We start from the raw sequence: 15,925 nt of genomic DNA, 5'->3' as shown, positions 1-15,925 counted from the left end.
TACCTTGCCAAGAAGGAAAACTCATCCTGCTTTTTTCTGCTTTTCTGAGTCTTATTACTCTAACAAGCTCAACTCAGAAGTAATGCCACTCCCAACTCATTTGACTTCCGAGGTAAATGCAAAAGCATTAGTTGACATTAAGAATTACATGATAATGACACTAAATGAAATCAGGAGATGTCCAAGGTTACCTGTAGCACATTTAGTTATACTTAAGGGAAACTTAGATAGATAGATAGCTAGCTAGCTAGCTAGATAGATAGATAGTAATTTGATATATATAGATATAGATATATCTATATATATCAAATTACTATCTGCATTAAAAGTAGATATTAATCAAGATAAAAGCACAAATTCAAACATTTAATTTACCACAAACTGTAAAGAAATTCTGCACAACCAGCGCTTCTAATCTCTTTTCTATAATCACCCTTTAAATCTTATTTAGCTTTTCTGAGTCCCCAGAGGCACCTACCAAGAAACTCCCTGAAGCTGAGTGCTTTTAAAAAGGCTCCATAATAGAAATTGTGATAAATGGGGGTTAAGAAAGTTATAAACGTGAACACATTAGAAGGAAACGTTCTTGTGTTACACGAGACCTCAAGCTCAGATGCGCGCAGCGTACTGTAATTTTGGTTCACAGCAGACGTGTAGACTCATATATTTGTCCATCGGCAGCAGCACAAAATTACAGGTCTCCTGTTTCTCGTGACTGTTTGGAGTATTTTATGGAGAAGTCTTTTAATGAGGGCTAAGAATTGCTGTCCTCTAAAATATTATTTTCTAGTGAGTCAGCATGGGTTCTTTGAGTCACTCCCATTTGCAGCTATTGACTCCAAAATGAATGGTTACAATTAAATAATCCCTAGTTATTTCTGTAGCCCACAACTGAGGAGTGTTTCCAATAAACATAAAAGGTCCATATTTCAAATCTCTTGCAATAAATGACAGACATCTTTTACATATGAACATTACACCCCCATTGAAGGATACATTTTGACTAACCACTTTAACCTTCTTCACCAGCCAGATAACAGGCTACCATGTGGCTGATTTTTATAGCTCACTAAATCTGGGAATTTTTTCAGTCCAATATTTGTGATTTGTTCTGTATTGTTTACTTTGATTGGTTTCTTAGTAGTTTTGGCAAAATCTCTCATTTTTGCCTGTTGATTTTTTTTTTTTTTTTTTTTTTTTTTAAAGACAGCGCTATTTTGTTTGTTGCCATAGTGACAGGTGCTGGTTATTAACATGACGCCTTTTACAAAATTTTTCATGGGAAACAGTGGTGATGCACAAGCTCAGCACACATGAATAATTCATGCAATTATAGGTCTACTTTGAGGGAAATGAATAACGTAATAATCAGCTACCTCGCCAATGAGCCCCTCATCTTGTATTGAAACTGCAGTTTCATGAAGCAGTTGAATGATATTGTGGACCACCACGAGAGCCACCTTTTCAACCTACCAGTAGAGAAATGCATGGTGGGAAATGACAGCTTTCAGATAAAGATAAAAATAAAGAAAAAGAAAAAAAAGGAATTGCCAACTAAATAACTGATTGCAGTGTCATTCTCTCAGATGAAAAGAACAAAAGAAAAAAAATCGGAAGTATAATTCTGGTTTTAGGTTCTCTGAGCTAAACTGTGTTTAAACTGTGTTTACCAGAAATACATAAAGCAAAAAGTACTGGTTGTCAAACAGCATCCTTGGAAGCGTAGAGGCAGTTCTTTCTTGTTCTCACTGATTCACTGCTCTTCTTTTTGGCTTTAACCTCCAAGCTTATTGTTGCATCGTCTCTTTCTGTTTTTCAAATTCTCACTATCTTTTCCAGCCATCTTAACTTTTAACACCGCTTCTCGTCTCTTATCAAGTCTCTATCTCGCAATCCTAAACTTTCACATGATTTTTTACAGTATTTGTTCTTCTGCTGGAACCCCTAATGCCTCCACTTCACCAGCAGCTCATTTCAGCTCTGTGCACCGCAGCCAAGGGTGCATGCCTATCTCTCATACTTGCTTTGCCCTCCTCCTGTTCACCAAAGTGCAGCTTACATTGTAATTATTTAACCAATAACAGCACAAAGGTCACATTCCAGCAGCTAGTCTCGTCCAGCCTCTTATTATATTGCGCTGAGTCCAAATGCTATCTTATCAGTTCAAAGGGGTATTAAGGAGGAATGATGAGCAAACATGGCTGTATCTTGTGGTTCACTTGTGGGTTTAGTTTAAAAGTAAGTTAGTTAAAAACAGTCAACAAACAAAAAAAAAAAAATCTTGTAGCTCAAACCTTTTGCTTTTATAATAGATCTACAAAACTAAACTGAATTTAAGTTAAATTGATTCTGATACTCTTAAAACGACAATGCGACACATTCATTTCAAATAATTTTAACCTCAATCCAACCCATTACAATGTTTAAGCACTACACCTATTTAAATTATGGCTAAATGCATTCTACAAAACATTGGGAATGTGTACAAAAAAAAAAAAAAAAAAAAATTCCTCTTATTTACTGCCACAAAAAAATGACACCTAAAATTTGATAGCCACTGTAAACATCCTGTAGCTGGGCCAATGTGGTAAAACAAACAGAAAAAAGAAGGAGCATGAGGCAAAGATTCAACTAATAGAATCTATTCTTCCTTATGCTGGGTCTCAGTCATCACTCTCAAATGCTCCTGCTGTTTATCAAGCTAAATGACTAAATTACTTCTTACTTCCTTAATTTGTTAAACACGTTTGGCTACTTTAGGGCAAGTTTAAGCTGAATTTAGGAACATTAGGGTGCCAGTAAAACAGCGAGAGTGGCCTGTTTTTGCTCCCACACCTACAGATGATCTCTGTTAGTCTTTGTGCAGTATGCTATTTCATGCATCCTCAAATAAATTTACAATCCCTTTGTGGACAAACCACTTAACGCTCAGTTGCTCAGCTTGATATATGGGTAGATGGTTCCTACTACAGGCTGTGGGGGTAGAGGAGGAGTTGTTATGCTAGAGTGGATACTGTAAAACACAAATACAGAAACAGAAAAAAAAAATCTGAATTTAGAGTTCCTTTGTGTCTTTTTTGATCTGATGGGTCTTACTACTTCAGAAATAATTCTTGTTCACACTCCAATCTGCGAGTAACCATCATGTTTCTAACCAGACAAAGGGAAAGAGAGGGAGAGAGACTGCGTTGTCTTCTGCCCTAAAAGGAGAACGCTGAAGCACCAGTTGGCAGTTGTCACTTGTAACTGAGGCTGAAACCACACAGTGTTCTCCATCTGAGGGGATGGGATTTAGAGATTGCCAGATTCGCTCTGCACTTTCCAGTACTCTGGCAACCCAAAGCAACCATCTAACAGAAATGTGGGAAGTGACTGACATTTCAGATTTTCCTTGGTTTTAACCTCCAACCACCCCTGACCTACCCGTCTCCCACCCCACTCCTTCATTAAATGTTTAGATGGATGATCTTTTTTCTGCTATGTTGACAGAAACTTGTTGTTCCTGACCTTCACTTGAGGTCAGTTCATACATCTTCACATACCAGGTCGAAAACGATGATCATTTTCCAACTCATGAAGTGCACCAATGCACAATATCGACCCAAGAATACCATTTGAAAAGGTCACAGTTTGACTCACTGTATGTACAAGCCTCATTGATTTTGACAGTGCTTTCTAGGTGAAGTGACTATATCATTTTAACTCTTGTAAACCCGTCACTTGTCACTGTAACTCGACGGTGCCAGGCAGAACAGATGAATCACCAACATGTTTTTCTGGATGAGAGGCAATAAATGACCTGAGTCATACAAAAATAAAAAAAAAATAAAAAAAAAAAAAATCTGTCAAGGTTTTCAACTCAATTTTCTTAATGAGCCTCAGAGCAAAACTCATAAGCTGAAGACTGATTAGAAAGCTCAGCATTTCCTGATATCCAATTATTCTGAACCTTAAAATTCCAGTGAGGTCACCCTTCATGGAAAATATGCTTAATGTACAGTGTGTCACATGAACACAACTCACAGATGCCACATAGCTAGCTGGCTAATAGTAAGCTACTATTCAGCTGGTACAATAGCTGTGTACATAGTGTTTCTTCAAAGATTCGCTTTCTTTTCTGCAATGTTTTGCGGCGCTAAATATAACCATTCCCTCAACTGAAAGAGTGTGATTACAGGTCAATTTATGGTTTAAACACACCAGTTTTCCAGTGAGGGTAGTCTCATGTTTCCATACCTGCTGATGCTGAGCGTAAGCTGCTGAGTGCAGGTTTTGATCTTGTTCTGAGCCTCCATGTGAGTCATGTGTTCTGTCGCGTCACCGTTGATAGCCAGAATGGTGTCGCCTGGACACAGGTCACCTTGGGCTGCCTTGCTGCCAGGTGTCACCTAACAATATTCACACATACCGGATATGCACAGACACACACAACAATCCAAGCACACCCAAGAAAAGAAAAGAGAAAATAAAGAGCCATTATAAGTGGTTTCAAAATGTTGGTGAGAAAAAGAAAAAAAGAAAAAGAGAATTAGCCTGGGAGCGTCAACACAGAGAAGCCCGTCTTTGATTTATGTCACAGCGCCTGGGGCAGCGCCTTCAACAATGACACAGGTGAATAGTCTTCTCACTTTTAAAGGTGGTGAAATACCTGGAAGGAAGGGTAACACTTTATATACCCGGTCTTTTCAAATTCAGTAAATCCATATCAGGGGTTTTCATCAGAAAAGTTGCTAAGCCGTGTGTGTGGGTTGGGGGAATTTAATGAACTCCAGTTATGTAGCACCATCCATGCAATATAACCATCTATGTGCACAAGATGAAACAAATGGCTAAGAGTATTTGATTTGGTTCTTTATTCCCCCTTTTTTCATATGTGTAGAATGGTTAAACAGCAGGCCAATAAGCAGATAATTCGGTGTATGCTACATTAACTAACCTAATGGTTGTAGCTTTTGCCAAAAAAAAAAAAAAAAAAAAAAAAAAAGACATTTCCAATACCTCACTGAGGCTATGCATGTGTAATTTTATAATCAGCTCAAGTTGAAACAGTGAAGTTTCAAGTCTGGGGAGTATGTTACTTTTGAACCAGGCATGCACATGAACCTTGAACAACAATGTATCTGTGTAATGTTAGACTCGTTTCCAGGCATCTGTGCAATAAGTTCTTTATATAATTAATGCATTTCCTTTTGTCTTTTTTATTTCTGCACAGCATGTCCCCACCTCTTTAATGTGGATTTTCTTTCAAGAGTTAGAGAGAGCAGGTTCTTCTCTGTGATCTCTCATTCCTAAAAACTCTCCTGGCCAGTGGATATTTGAGCCCCAACGGAGAGTAAGGGGGAGGGCAGTCACATGTGATATCAATTTTTCGTTATTACACATACACAAACATGTGCCTCTGACTGATCATATGGTTTTGTCTGACATTAATAAGAAGAAACTGCAGCTTATTTCCTCCGCAGTAAAACAAGTTGCTGTCATCTGGCAGGCTGCAGAGCAAAAAAAGTCTTTTATAGCAAAAATCATGATGCAAAGTGAACAGTTGTCATCATGTCTCTAGTCTTTTTTTGCATGTGTAATGTGCTGTGAACAGTGACCTGCATGGCTATTAGTTTGTCTGTATTTTCCCAGCCATTAAATGTGAGATTCCTGCAGCTCGATGATGATTTGTATAGTTGCACCATTTTGGGGGGAATATTAAGCAATAATATGTTACATTTTTATATCATCTGGACTTGCTTTTTCCAGTTGGTCACAAGGGCTGTACTCAACCAAGCAAAATCTTGGTTGACTGAAATCATTATTTCTCTTAAACCAAAAGATTGGTCCCCGGGGGGGTGGAGAAATGGTCTGTTTCCTCTAAATTAACTAAAAGAAAAAAGCTACAGTGCATGACTGCACACTAGCCTGCTAGCCCTATTATCCTAAAGAAATTATGAGGCAACCTAAAAAGCAGAAACCTGCTTTTCATTTATCAGGATAAGAAGATAAGGAAACTGATGGTTTTGGAGAGCATCCTGTTATTACTCCTGTACATCAAGGGTCTGTGACTAATCTTTGTTTCATCATGCGAGCTGGTAAGTGCATCACTCTTTGAGCTCATTCATCTTCGTACCAGACTATTCTCTGCCTAACTCCACACCCTCTTATAATGTCTACTGCAATGACAGCTAAACCTTAAGATATACTGTCTCTGGAGGCTGAAAAACCATGATCTAACACATTTTCACAAGCACTTTTCAGTAATCTAATTAAAGCTAAATAAAGATATGATTGGTTGAAAGTCTGGAAAAATAAACAGAATCCAAAGAGAGTTGCATGTAAAAGAGAAGCAGACTCACTAACTGGGAGGAGCCTTTCAAGAGCAAAGACATACAAGTTCACGCTCCACGAAGCACTAATAGCTGAGTCGTGTGGTTCAAATGTGGAATTCCTAATTTACAGCCTCTGACCGCCCAATGTCCCTGACTCAGTTCCGGTAAACTGTGGGGAGTATGAGTAGGTTTGTGTGTTTCGGTGAGTCCCTGGGAAATGCAAACCCACCTAAGCTTGCACTGTTTATAAGCTGCTTCTTGTAGAAGCCTGGCATAAACAACTGAGCAAGTGTAATCTAAGTTCTGTAAATTCAAGATAGATCCTTTCAAAGGAGCAGAGGCACAAACAAAGCTTTTCTTGGAGTTGGAAACATAGTGGATTCTTGTTTGTCAGTGCCTGTTTTCACAGACACTAACTGGAGGTTATAGTTTGCCATTTAGCACAACCTCCCCTGTGAGAATGCATGTCAGATGTTTGTGTGTGTCTTTGCTTTATGTCTGGATTGTGTCAAAGTGGAATGAAGGACATGCAATAGCAACAGAGTAACATCACCTCAGCGTCAGGCCATGCAGCATAGCGAATTATTCCAATACATTTACTAGTACACCTAAAAACAAATACATATAGTAGTATGCCAAGCACCACAATAGCATGACTATGGAGTGACTAACAGAAAAAGATTCCCATTTGCAAGGAAATGTAAGGATGATGTAGAGCTACACAGTTCACGCATACGCATAATGTGCTATATTAACTCTGTGTGTGATGTAATTACTTGGATCTACAGAGCGTTAAAGTTTACACGATTGCGAAACAGCTTTTAAATAACAAATGGATATTTTGTTTATCCATGTCATATCATTGTGGTCTTTTTACTCACAACAGCATACCACAAGTTAAGTGATCCATTTCCTCTTGCTTCATATGTTGGTAGAAATAACAATAAAAAAAAATGTAACTCAAGGATGAAAAGCATCAATCTCCTCAAAAATGATGTGACTAAATTTGTTGTCAACAATGAAACGGGGTTTCTTGTACAATCTGGAGGTGGAGAAAAGACATCATTTAAACAAAAGGACCTGACTTAGAGGCTTTATATCATTTGGTGTGAATTCGAATCTAACTTTCACCCAGTAAACCTACTTTCCTGTCCCACAGATATCTAAGGATTTAATTAAAAACAACAGCAATCGTGTTGTTTTTCTGGCTGCTAGAGTTTAGTTTCCGTAGATTATGCTAAATGTATCAATTAACTGTCATATAGGCTTTAGAAACTTGGGTGAAGCCATTAGAAAGTGGAGTGTGTGACATATGGATCAAATGCAGGATATTCACCCAGGAGACTGAGGTTTATATTGCAAGTGAGACCAAAAATCAGTGTTGACATAACATGATCAGGACTTCTTTTTTATTATAATTTTTCCTTTTCTTTCACAGGTTTGTAACTTACAGGCAACAAAACCACTTGGTTACATTTAGAAAGAAACCACAACACTAACCAACTGTTAGAACCTTTCTGGTAGAGAATAATGTCACAGTCACATGAGTTATCTACAATGCTATCATCCTTAAAGGGGAAAGCTGAGCTAAGAAAAAACTGTTATGACCTCAATGGATTACTTTGACATATGTTGCTGCAATGAGGCTAGTGCTAAAACCAAGTCTACAAAAATCTGCATTATCTTAACAAAACCCTTCCTGCGTGGGGCTGTTAATGATGCATGGTTACCCACTACCAATGTTCCCTCTAATTTTTCATGCGTCTGAGCAAACACACAAACTCCCTGAGCGATCCCTTGGACCACTGTGAGCAACATCAGACGTGTGCACTGTGTGGTCACGCCAGCATCTAATACATCCAAGTTACATGGTTTATTAAAATAATCAAATTACAGCATTTACATTTATGTTAGACTACTTTTAATTAACTGCTTTAGCCCACTAACAATGAAAATTAAAAAAAATCTAGTCATTGACCTGTGTAGTATGGTAACACTATTGGGAGTAAAGTCCTGTAGCTCTCTGTCTGCAAAATACAGTATATAATGACCAATGCTGGGCAATTAATTATATAGTTACTTCTTCAAAAAAGTAACTCAGTTTGGCAAACAACAAAGTTTTTTGCAGCTATTTTTTTTTTTTTTTTTTTTTTAAATGCAGCCAAGGCATTTTTAAATAAACATTTCAAACTATTTACAGAACAATCAGCTGTTCTGCATCAAATTTGATGCCACACAAATTATTTGTGTCACTCCAAAAAATAATTTCTGTCCACTATGAGATAAAGGAGAACAACAGCCTCCTGTAACATTCAGCAGTCGCCTCATTGTTCTGACACACACAACAAAACTACTGAGTACACTACACACTAACGACACAAGATTTGCGCTAAACGTCGCAAATCTCTCACATCTCAAAACACCGCCGTCACTCCTAAAACTTCCCCCCGTTTCTTAACAACTAGATGCCACGTTGCCATATCATTTTTTGATTGGTTGACATGGTACTTTTTTGGACGAATAGGAAAGGGAGAGGGGGGTGGAGTTTGTTTTTGCTCACAGGCGGAGAGTGCTTTCGAGCCTTTTTTCTTATAAAACGCTGTTTTTAACCGTTTATTCCCGCAGTAAATATAAACAACGACAGTATTCAGGAAGAAAACCAAACATTGCATTTTTTTTTTTTTTTTTTAAAATCACAACTCTGGTTTTACGTGGCCAATCAACACAATTTAAAAACTGGTATAAAGTCCACACTTTTTCCGTCAGTTGTTCCGTCTGTCCTGCTCACATCTCCGATGGTTGTACACGTTGTCATTAACGTGGCTTCACTCGACATCAGACACGCCGCTTTGCTAGTTAAAACACCGGTGTCGGCACATAAGGACGCTGTCATAGCCTGTCAACGACGTTGATTAGCGGCATATACGAATGTGAATCGCATCATTGGCTGGACTATGGGATAAGGTGGCATCGTTCTAATCCCATACTGGAGCAGCCAGTCACTTACTGACTAACACTGCAAAACAGAATTGTTAAAGTATTAATTTTAATTTCAATGCAGGTTAGATTTTATCTTTTGTGCGCAACACAGATTTTCTGTGCGCAGGGACCGTGCCAGCAGTGCGCAATTGCGCACGTGCGCAGCTTAGAGGGAACATTGCCCACTACCAAGGTAGTGAGTGAACTGGAAATACATCAAATTGCTATTTGATTGAATCACAATCAAGTCATCGTATTTTTTTTCCCTCAGTATGTTTTTATTTATCATCTGTAAAGAAGAACTTAGATTTAACCTAAAAAGAGTGGTACGATATATGTCAAGTAGAGAGAAACCTGGCACTTGTTATTGCGGCAAGGTCACTTAAGGTGTTCAAGCATAAGACAGGCAGTCATGATGGCAGGGAAGCATCAACAGTGCATAAAGAAACTTTAGCAACTGGTTATTAGGCAATCCAAACATTCATCCCCATTCCCGTAAGAAGCTACTCCACAAACAGTGACACAGTTAAATGCTAACAGATACAGCGGTTAGCAAATGACAGCCTCATGTCACACAGAGTCATCATGTGGCACGCTGAGGTTTGGTGAGTATGCTGGAGTGCGGTTTCGCTGTGGACGTGTACTCGAGAGAAGCAACGAGGCTGAGAACACAGGAAAGAAAAGAGTAAATTTGTAAATGTTTGATTATGTGTGTTTGCACATTACGCGCTGCATGTGCTGCATCAAAACTCATTCAAGTGTGACATCATCTTCACGATGAAGTAATCTGACAGGTTATACGTTATTTTTGTATTTTGTTTTCTCAAGGTAACACAGGGACTTTAAAATGTCCTTTGGTGTTTGTCTTGGTTCCTGAAAAGTTCCTATTTGCTCTGCAGTGATACTTAAAGCTGCAGTACGCAAAACTGTTTGGAGTGAGTGGGTGTCACAAATAATACCCTTTTATCATATTCTCATTCAAGTTCAGTCTTTGGAAAACTTACTTGGGCCAATCACAAGTCTTTTCAGACCAGGTAGTAGAATAAAGAAGTAGAATAAAGATTCACAGATAATAAGGAGTGGTGGCCTACAGGAACCTACAGGATTACTGATCAGAGAGCTAGTACACAGACAATAGTTTACATAAGACTGCTGTATTGTTCCACCAACTTTTAAAAAGCTGTGTAATTAAGATGTGACTCACAATGAATTACAGCTATTTAAAAACTGCTAAAGTAACAGTTGTTTATTCTGCGAAGTTTCAACCAGAGCTTTCTATCTAAATGTCTCCTCACCTGCAAATCACAAGATCGACACTTAAATGAGAAGAGCCTGTCATTTTCAGATGTTGTACTCGTGTATAAACTCCACAGAGAGACTTTGAGCTGGGTGGGAGCGCCGAGTTGCACATCTTAGCAACAGAGAGAATAATTTTCTGGCAATGTCTCAGGCCTTTGTTTTCTTGTTGGACCTGAGATAAGAACCATGGTTATGACCTTGAAAACCCAATACATCGCCTGGAGTGTGAGGCTCCAACTGGTTTGTGTTATTCACACTCAAACAAAGAGGCTCAATCTGCCAAGACCAATAAGCAACACTGAAGTTGATGATTAAAGATGCAGGGTCAGACTTAAATGAAAACCCAAGTAAATGGGAGTGCCCTGTTGAAGTAATTACAGTTGCATTCAAGTCCATCTAGAATGGCAGAGATGTTCCAGTCAATCTGATTTGTAATCAGATTAGCAGAATAACTGACTGTTTTGTCTTCTGTTTTTTTGCACATGTGCTGTGCTTTCCCTGAAATTTCCTTTCACCATGTGATGCTTGAACATGTTGTACAAGATCATGAGACCACCAGAAGATTCTTTTGCAAGTTTCGCAGCAAATACACTGAAACAAACATGTTTTCTGAGAATATGAGCAGTCGCCCAATTCTTTCCCCCTAGAGAACACTTGAAGTCTAACTGCAGCATGGATATCATAATAACAACAATCACTGAAATCCACTTTCATACATCAGATAACCAGATGAACAGGAAAAACTTAGAAACCACCCAAGGACTTTCATTGTTCCCTCTGCCCTGTACTGTTTTAAGAGCTCAGCAGCTTCACTGACAACAGGAAGTTCTTCAAGGGTACCCATCTGTTATATTTCGCTCAGTTTGTTGTGGAAATGCAGCATCTGTAATTCTAGCCTAGAGAGAAAAAAAGGCTCGAAGCTGATTATTATACACAGCAGTGTCTGAGGAATAACCCATGTGGCTGTAGGTTGAATGTCCTGTCTCTGCTATATGACAGATGTACAGTGAAAGTTCAGAGGGTGCAAATGGTGTTGAGGTTCTGTGATATATACCTGCAATGCACCGAAATTGCATTTGCTCTTAATTCATTTTCAGTAATTCCAGTGTCCTAATACAAGCAGAATAACAATTGTGGGATGACATGACTTGGTTGAGTCATTTAGTCCACTGAGACTAAAGATGTACTCGATCATATTCCATGAAAACCAGCTGATTAAAGAATTGTGATAGTGTTGCAGAACGTGAGCAATGACGCATGGTATAACTGATTTTCTCTTTGTGCTCCTTATCTTGTAAAGTCCTGCAAACACCAGCCACAAAGACAGAAAGTGACTAGCTGCAGTTCATATTAGTTTTCCTGCGAGTGGACTATGATTTAACACCAACTCTAACCCATCTTTGACAGTCAGAATATGTCATTTTTATTGGTATTATAATCTTATCCCAGTCAGGAACAAATAATGATCACAAACTTTGCCTTTTTCCAAAAATAGAGTTTAAGGCTGGATTAGGGTTATGGTTGCCTAACTTTAACCTATAAAGGCTTAGACATTAGAAGATTAAAGAGTCTTAACTTGGAGATCTGTATTTTTGTGACAACTAAAAGAAGAATTTGATGTGTGAATAACTGGCCTTTACATTCATAAACAAAAACTAAATCCCTACTGTGACTTGTCTGAAAACTTCATCTTGCAGAGGCCATGCAGCAGGTTGAGCAAAAAAAGAAGGAACGCAGAGACACTGTGCACTGCTTGGATCATTATTCACCCAACGCTCGGTTGTGAATTCCTGTCCAGGAAGGGGACTGTTTTCCAGCTGGCAAATCTGACAAGTGTCCTGCATCACCTTCTGTCTGGAAGTAACTTTAACAAAATGGCTAATATCACAGCTTTCACATTCAACATGTTCTCTTTAAATGCTTCTACAGAGATATCAAGGAATGTTTTTTCAGCTATTTAATGTCTCTCATCCACACCAAGCCATTTGACAACCAGACCCACCATGCCTACACATGCCATCTGGGCAAATATTTCTAGAGTCAAATAAACATATCCCATTAACGAGCTGAAGTCCTAAAGGGCTGGCAGGGGACTAATCAGCTTATCCAGGAAGATTATCACCTTACGCAAAGACCCAGCTGCTGCCATCATAACTTGCTTTCTGGTATTTACAACTTTCAGTGTGCAGGTGTTGCATGACATTCCCTTTTATACTTGCTGAAAGACATTAGATGGGGGGAGGGCTGTGTAAAGTAATCTAACACTCAAAAACTCCTAATATTTAGTTCTCATCTTTGGCCTTCTCTTCTTTTCTTGGATAAGCCAACATACTAAGAACTATCTGAATAGTCCAGCCTGTGTAATGCTTACATGGTGCTTAAATACCCTCTGAGGAGGCATTCTAGTTACTGTACTACATGAAGTATCTTTCTCTGACACACACAAACATGCTCTTCCTTATAACTCTTTCTGCGTCACCATTCAGTGCATTCAAACTGCTGTCTTGGGCATGCACCGTACAGCAAGAATGCAACAAGTATGTGATGAACTGCAGGTTTACGAGATACTCCTGCACTTCAGCAACAATAAATCACTTCACACACTTCCGCACTAGAGAATCAGTGTCACATATTTTCTGGTTTTTACATCACTCTGAATTTGGAGGATCAAGTTCTGTTATTAAAACACTTTTTTTTTTCTTATGTTTAAAGCCAGTGTCAATTGGACATTGAAGGAGTTTGTAATGACCGGCAAGAAGCAAATAAAGGTCTTTAAGTGGCAGTGTAATGACGAGACTTTCAGCCAAATCACTTTGTATTTAGGCCTCTGATATTACATATTTGGCTAAATATGCTTACATCTCAGCAGCTGCTTCCTTGTCTAAATATCAAGCCAAGTTTTTGGAGTTACTCAAAAATCCCCTATTGCTGTTGCTGCAGCTCTTCCATGTGAGCACAGTTTTTTATTGCCATCTCTTTCTGTAAAATATAACCTGCAATTAATTTTACTGATGCCATCACCGCAGAGTTATGAAACTCTTTCACAATGCATGCCATGCTTTTAACACTGGCACCCACATATACACGCACAGATTAATCTGGTGAGAAATTGTGTGATTAATTACCCTGAAACCACAACTTGCTTGCTGAACAAATTATTTAAGAAGTTAGGCATGCATCGGAAAGCCTGAGATGCCATTGAAATATTCTAAACAACTCAAGGAGGTTGCAACAGGCTTGTTAACTCTCATTCTTCCCAAAACAATTATTGCCTTGGCCACTACACTAGTTTGAAAAGAGACAAAGAGACAGTAAAGTTGATGATTCCTGAAGATATTATATATGCTGATATATATGCTGATATCATGATTGATGTCTATTTTTTGTTTAAGCTGCAAAGTTCAACTACCTTTTAAGGTTGTTTGCAGAGTCAAAAGCGTCAAGTTAGCAAGTAAACCTCTCGAGGTTTTACGACACCCTCTGAGTCGAAGCATGCCACATCATTGTATTACAACTTTTTTTTTTAAAAATATATATATATTTTATTAGGTTTAAAAAGAGCGCTTTGGGTCACCTTCGGGAGTTCATCTTCTTCTCTCAAAGTTGTTTATCAGCCGTCATAAATCTAAAAGGTGAACCTCTTGTCTGAGGTGCTGCAGGTCTGTAGTTAAAGGGTAGTTTTAGGCCTGGTGGTACAGCTGAGCACAACACCTGGAATCCCTCAGCAATACCAATGAGCTCTGATGAAAAACAAATGTCAGCGCCTCCCCTCCGTCCCTTCTGTAAGGCCTGCAGCAGGACCGGGCTGTGTTTATCCTGGCCGAGATGAACCTTTGGCTACTGCCAGATCAAACTGCCAGCACACTGACTCCTGACCCATATTGTGAAGGTCAGGAAAGTTCAGGAGGTTTTGTGATTACTATCAACAATACATCTACTGGTTCTGGTACTACCATAAATAATATTAATAGTGATTAATTAAGATTTATTAATATAGTGTAATATTATATATTTTAAAACTAACACAAATGCCATTTCTTTAAAAAAAAAAAAAATAGGTTAATAAAAGAAAAAAAAAAAACTAAAACCAGTTGAGTTGAGTTGTTGCCAGGTTATCCAAATGTGGAATAGTTTATAATTATTTATAAGTATTAAGTATTTACGTCACAGAGTTTATATTACTATGAAGGATAGGTTCACTAGCATTAGTTATCCTTAGTTTCATTCAAATTATAAAACACTTTTTCTAAACTATATAAATATATCCCTGTGTTGTGTCGTTCTGTTTATGTTGAGACTGATGATTTTGAACGTCGATAAGTGTTGTTCGGCCAACTGCAATGACTCACTAAACCGTACTGGCAATTTCAGCTGCCAGAAATTAGACGCCCCCATCTGTCTGCTTTGAGAGTAAAGCTCCCGTTTATACACTGGCGTTAGGGCTAGCAGACCTCTGAGACCTGTTAAGATTAATTCATTGAGCAACTTCCAACCTGACTCAGTTTATATATATTAATTAATTTATTTATTTATTTATTTTCCTACTTCACTTAAAGCAGCCAAATATCCCCTGTCTGTTCCCACAGCTCAATGAATGGATAAACACGCAGACGCAAGAGACGACAAAATTACTACCTACCCTGGAGACAGTTAACGGGGTGCTGAAATCCCGTCCTCCAACCAGCCGAAAACCCCACGGTGAGGGTCCCTTGAGTGTCACGGTCTGGGTCATGATTGCCAAAAAGACTGTGAGAGAATATCAGATAAATGACAGGCAGGCTGAGACGGGGAAGTGTCCGTGGTTCCTCGATATACGGATGAAAACAGGGAACGTGAACTAGCCACAGTCCTATGCCTAGCTGCTAGGCAACGCTGCCCCGGCTCTGAAAACTTTCCTCCTCGCTTGATTCAGGTTTAAATAACAAAGCCGCTTCTGACGTAGGACGACGGGCTGCCGTGCCCGCCTTCGCCCGGTCCATAGCAGAGAGAGTGGGAGGGGACGATGCTGGGTGTCGTGGCTGCTGCGTGTGGAGACTTCCAGTGGTGATATGTCACATACGAGGCAGTGTTTGTGCAAATGTTAATGGAGTGAATATAGTGTGCATGCCATTATCAGCTAAATGTGTTTGACTTGTCATTCATTCACTTCTACTCCCTCTACCTCAATGAAAGTAACAAAAGGTAAGTCTTTATTCATCTGCCACTTTCTGTTCTCAACTGCTTCTTTAGTAGGGACTCTTTTCCATTTGTATGAGTTACAGTTATACATGCCATTCTTAGTACACTAGTTTAAGGCATAATTTGTTGGACAAAGACACATTTTGTATTGCCTC

At 38.8% G+C, this 15,925-nt stretch overlaps 2 protein-coding genes across 4 annotated transcripts in view; one reads left to right on the top strand and one right to left on the bottom strand.

Annotated features, from left to right (window-relative positions):
• The window catches only part of pdlim4 (PDZ and LIM domain 4), a 45,835-nt gene extending 30,333 nt beyond the window's left edge, over positions 1–15,502 (bottom strand). Inside the window, exons 1-2 of the mRNA XM_040032233.1 lie at positions 15,232–15,502; positions 4,237–4,388 (exon numbers count right to left, since the gene is read on the bottom strand). Coding sequence (XP_039888167.1) covers positions 4,237–4,388; positions 15,232–15,324 — 245 coding nt within the window. The 5' untranslated portion in view covers positions 15,325–15,502. The remainder of the gene's footprint in view (positions 1–4,236; positions 4,389–15,231) is intronic.
• Positions 15,503–15,679: 177 nt separating this feature from the next.
• p4ha2 (procollagen-proline, 2-oxoglutarate 4-dioxygenase (proline 4-hydroxylase), alpha polypeptide 2) overlaps positions 15,680–15,925 on the top strand; it is a 44,303-nt gene continuing 44,057 nt past the window's right edge. Inside the window, exon 1 of one of the 3 annotated variants that reach the window (XM_040032228.1) lies at positions 15,680–15,773. In XM_040032228.1, the coding sequence (XP_039888162.1) occupies positions 15,713–15,773 (61 nt within the window). In that variant the 5' untranslated portion in view covers positions 15,680–15,712. The remainder of the gene's footprint in view (positions 15,774–15,925) is intronic. The other 2 variants (XM_040032230.1, XM_040032229.1) reach the window with 2 other exon arrangements.

This window comes from Simochromis diagramma, unplaced genomic scaffold (assembly GCF_900408965.1).
Source record: "Simochromis diagramma unplaced genomic scaffold, fSimDia1.1 OVJJ01000216.1, whole genome shotgun sequence".
NCBI lineage: Eukaryota > Metazoa > Chordata > Actinopteri > Cichliformes > Cichlidae > Simochromis > Simochromis diagramma.
The sequence above is the reverse complement of the archived record's forward strand: the minus strand, read 5'-3'. Positions and strand labels throughout refer to the sequence as shown.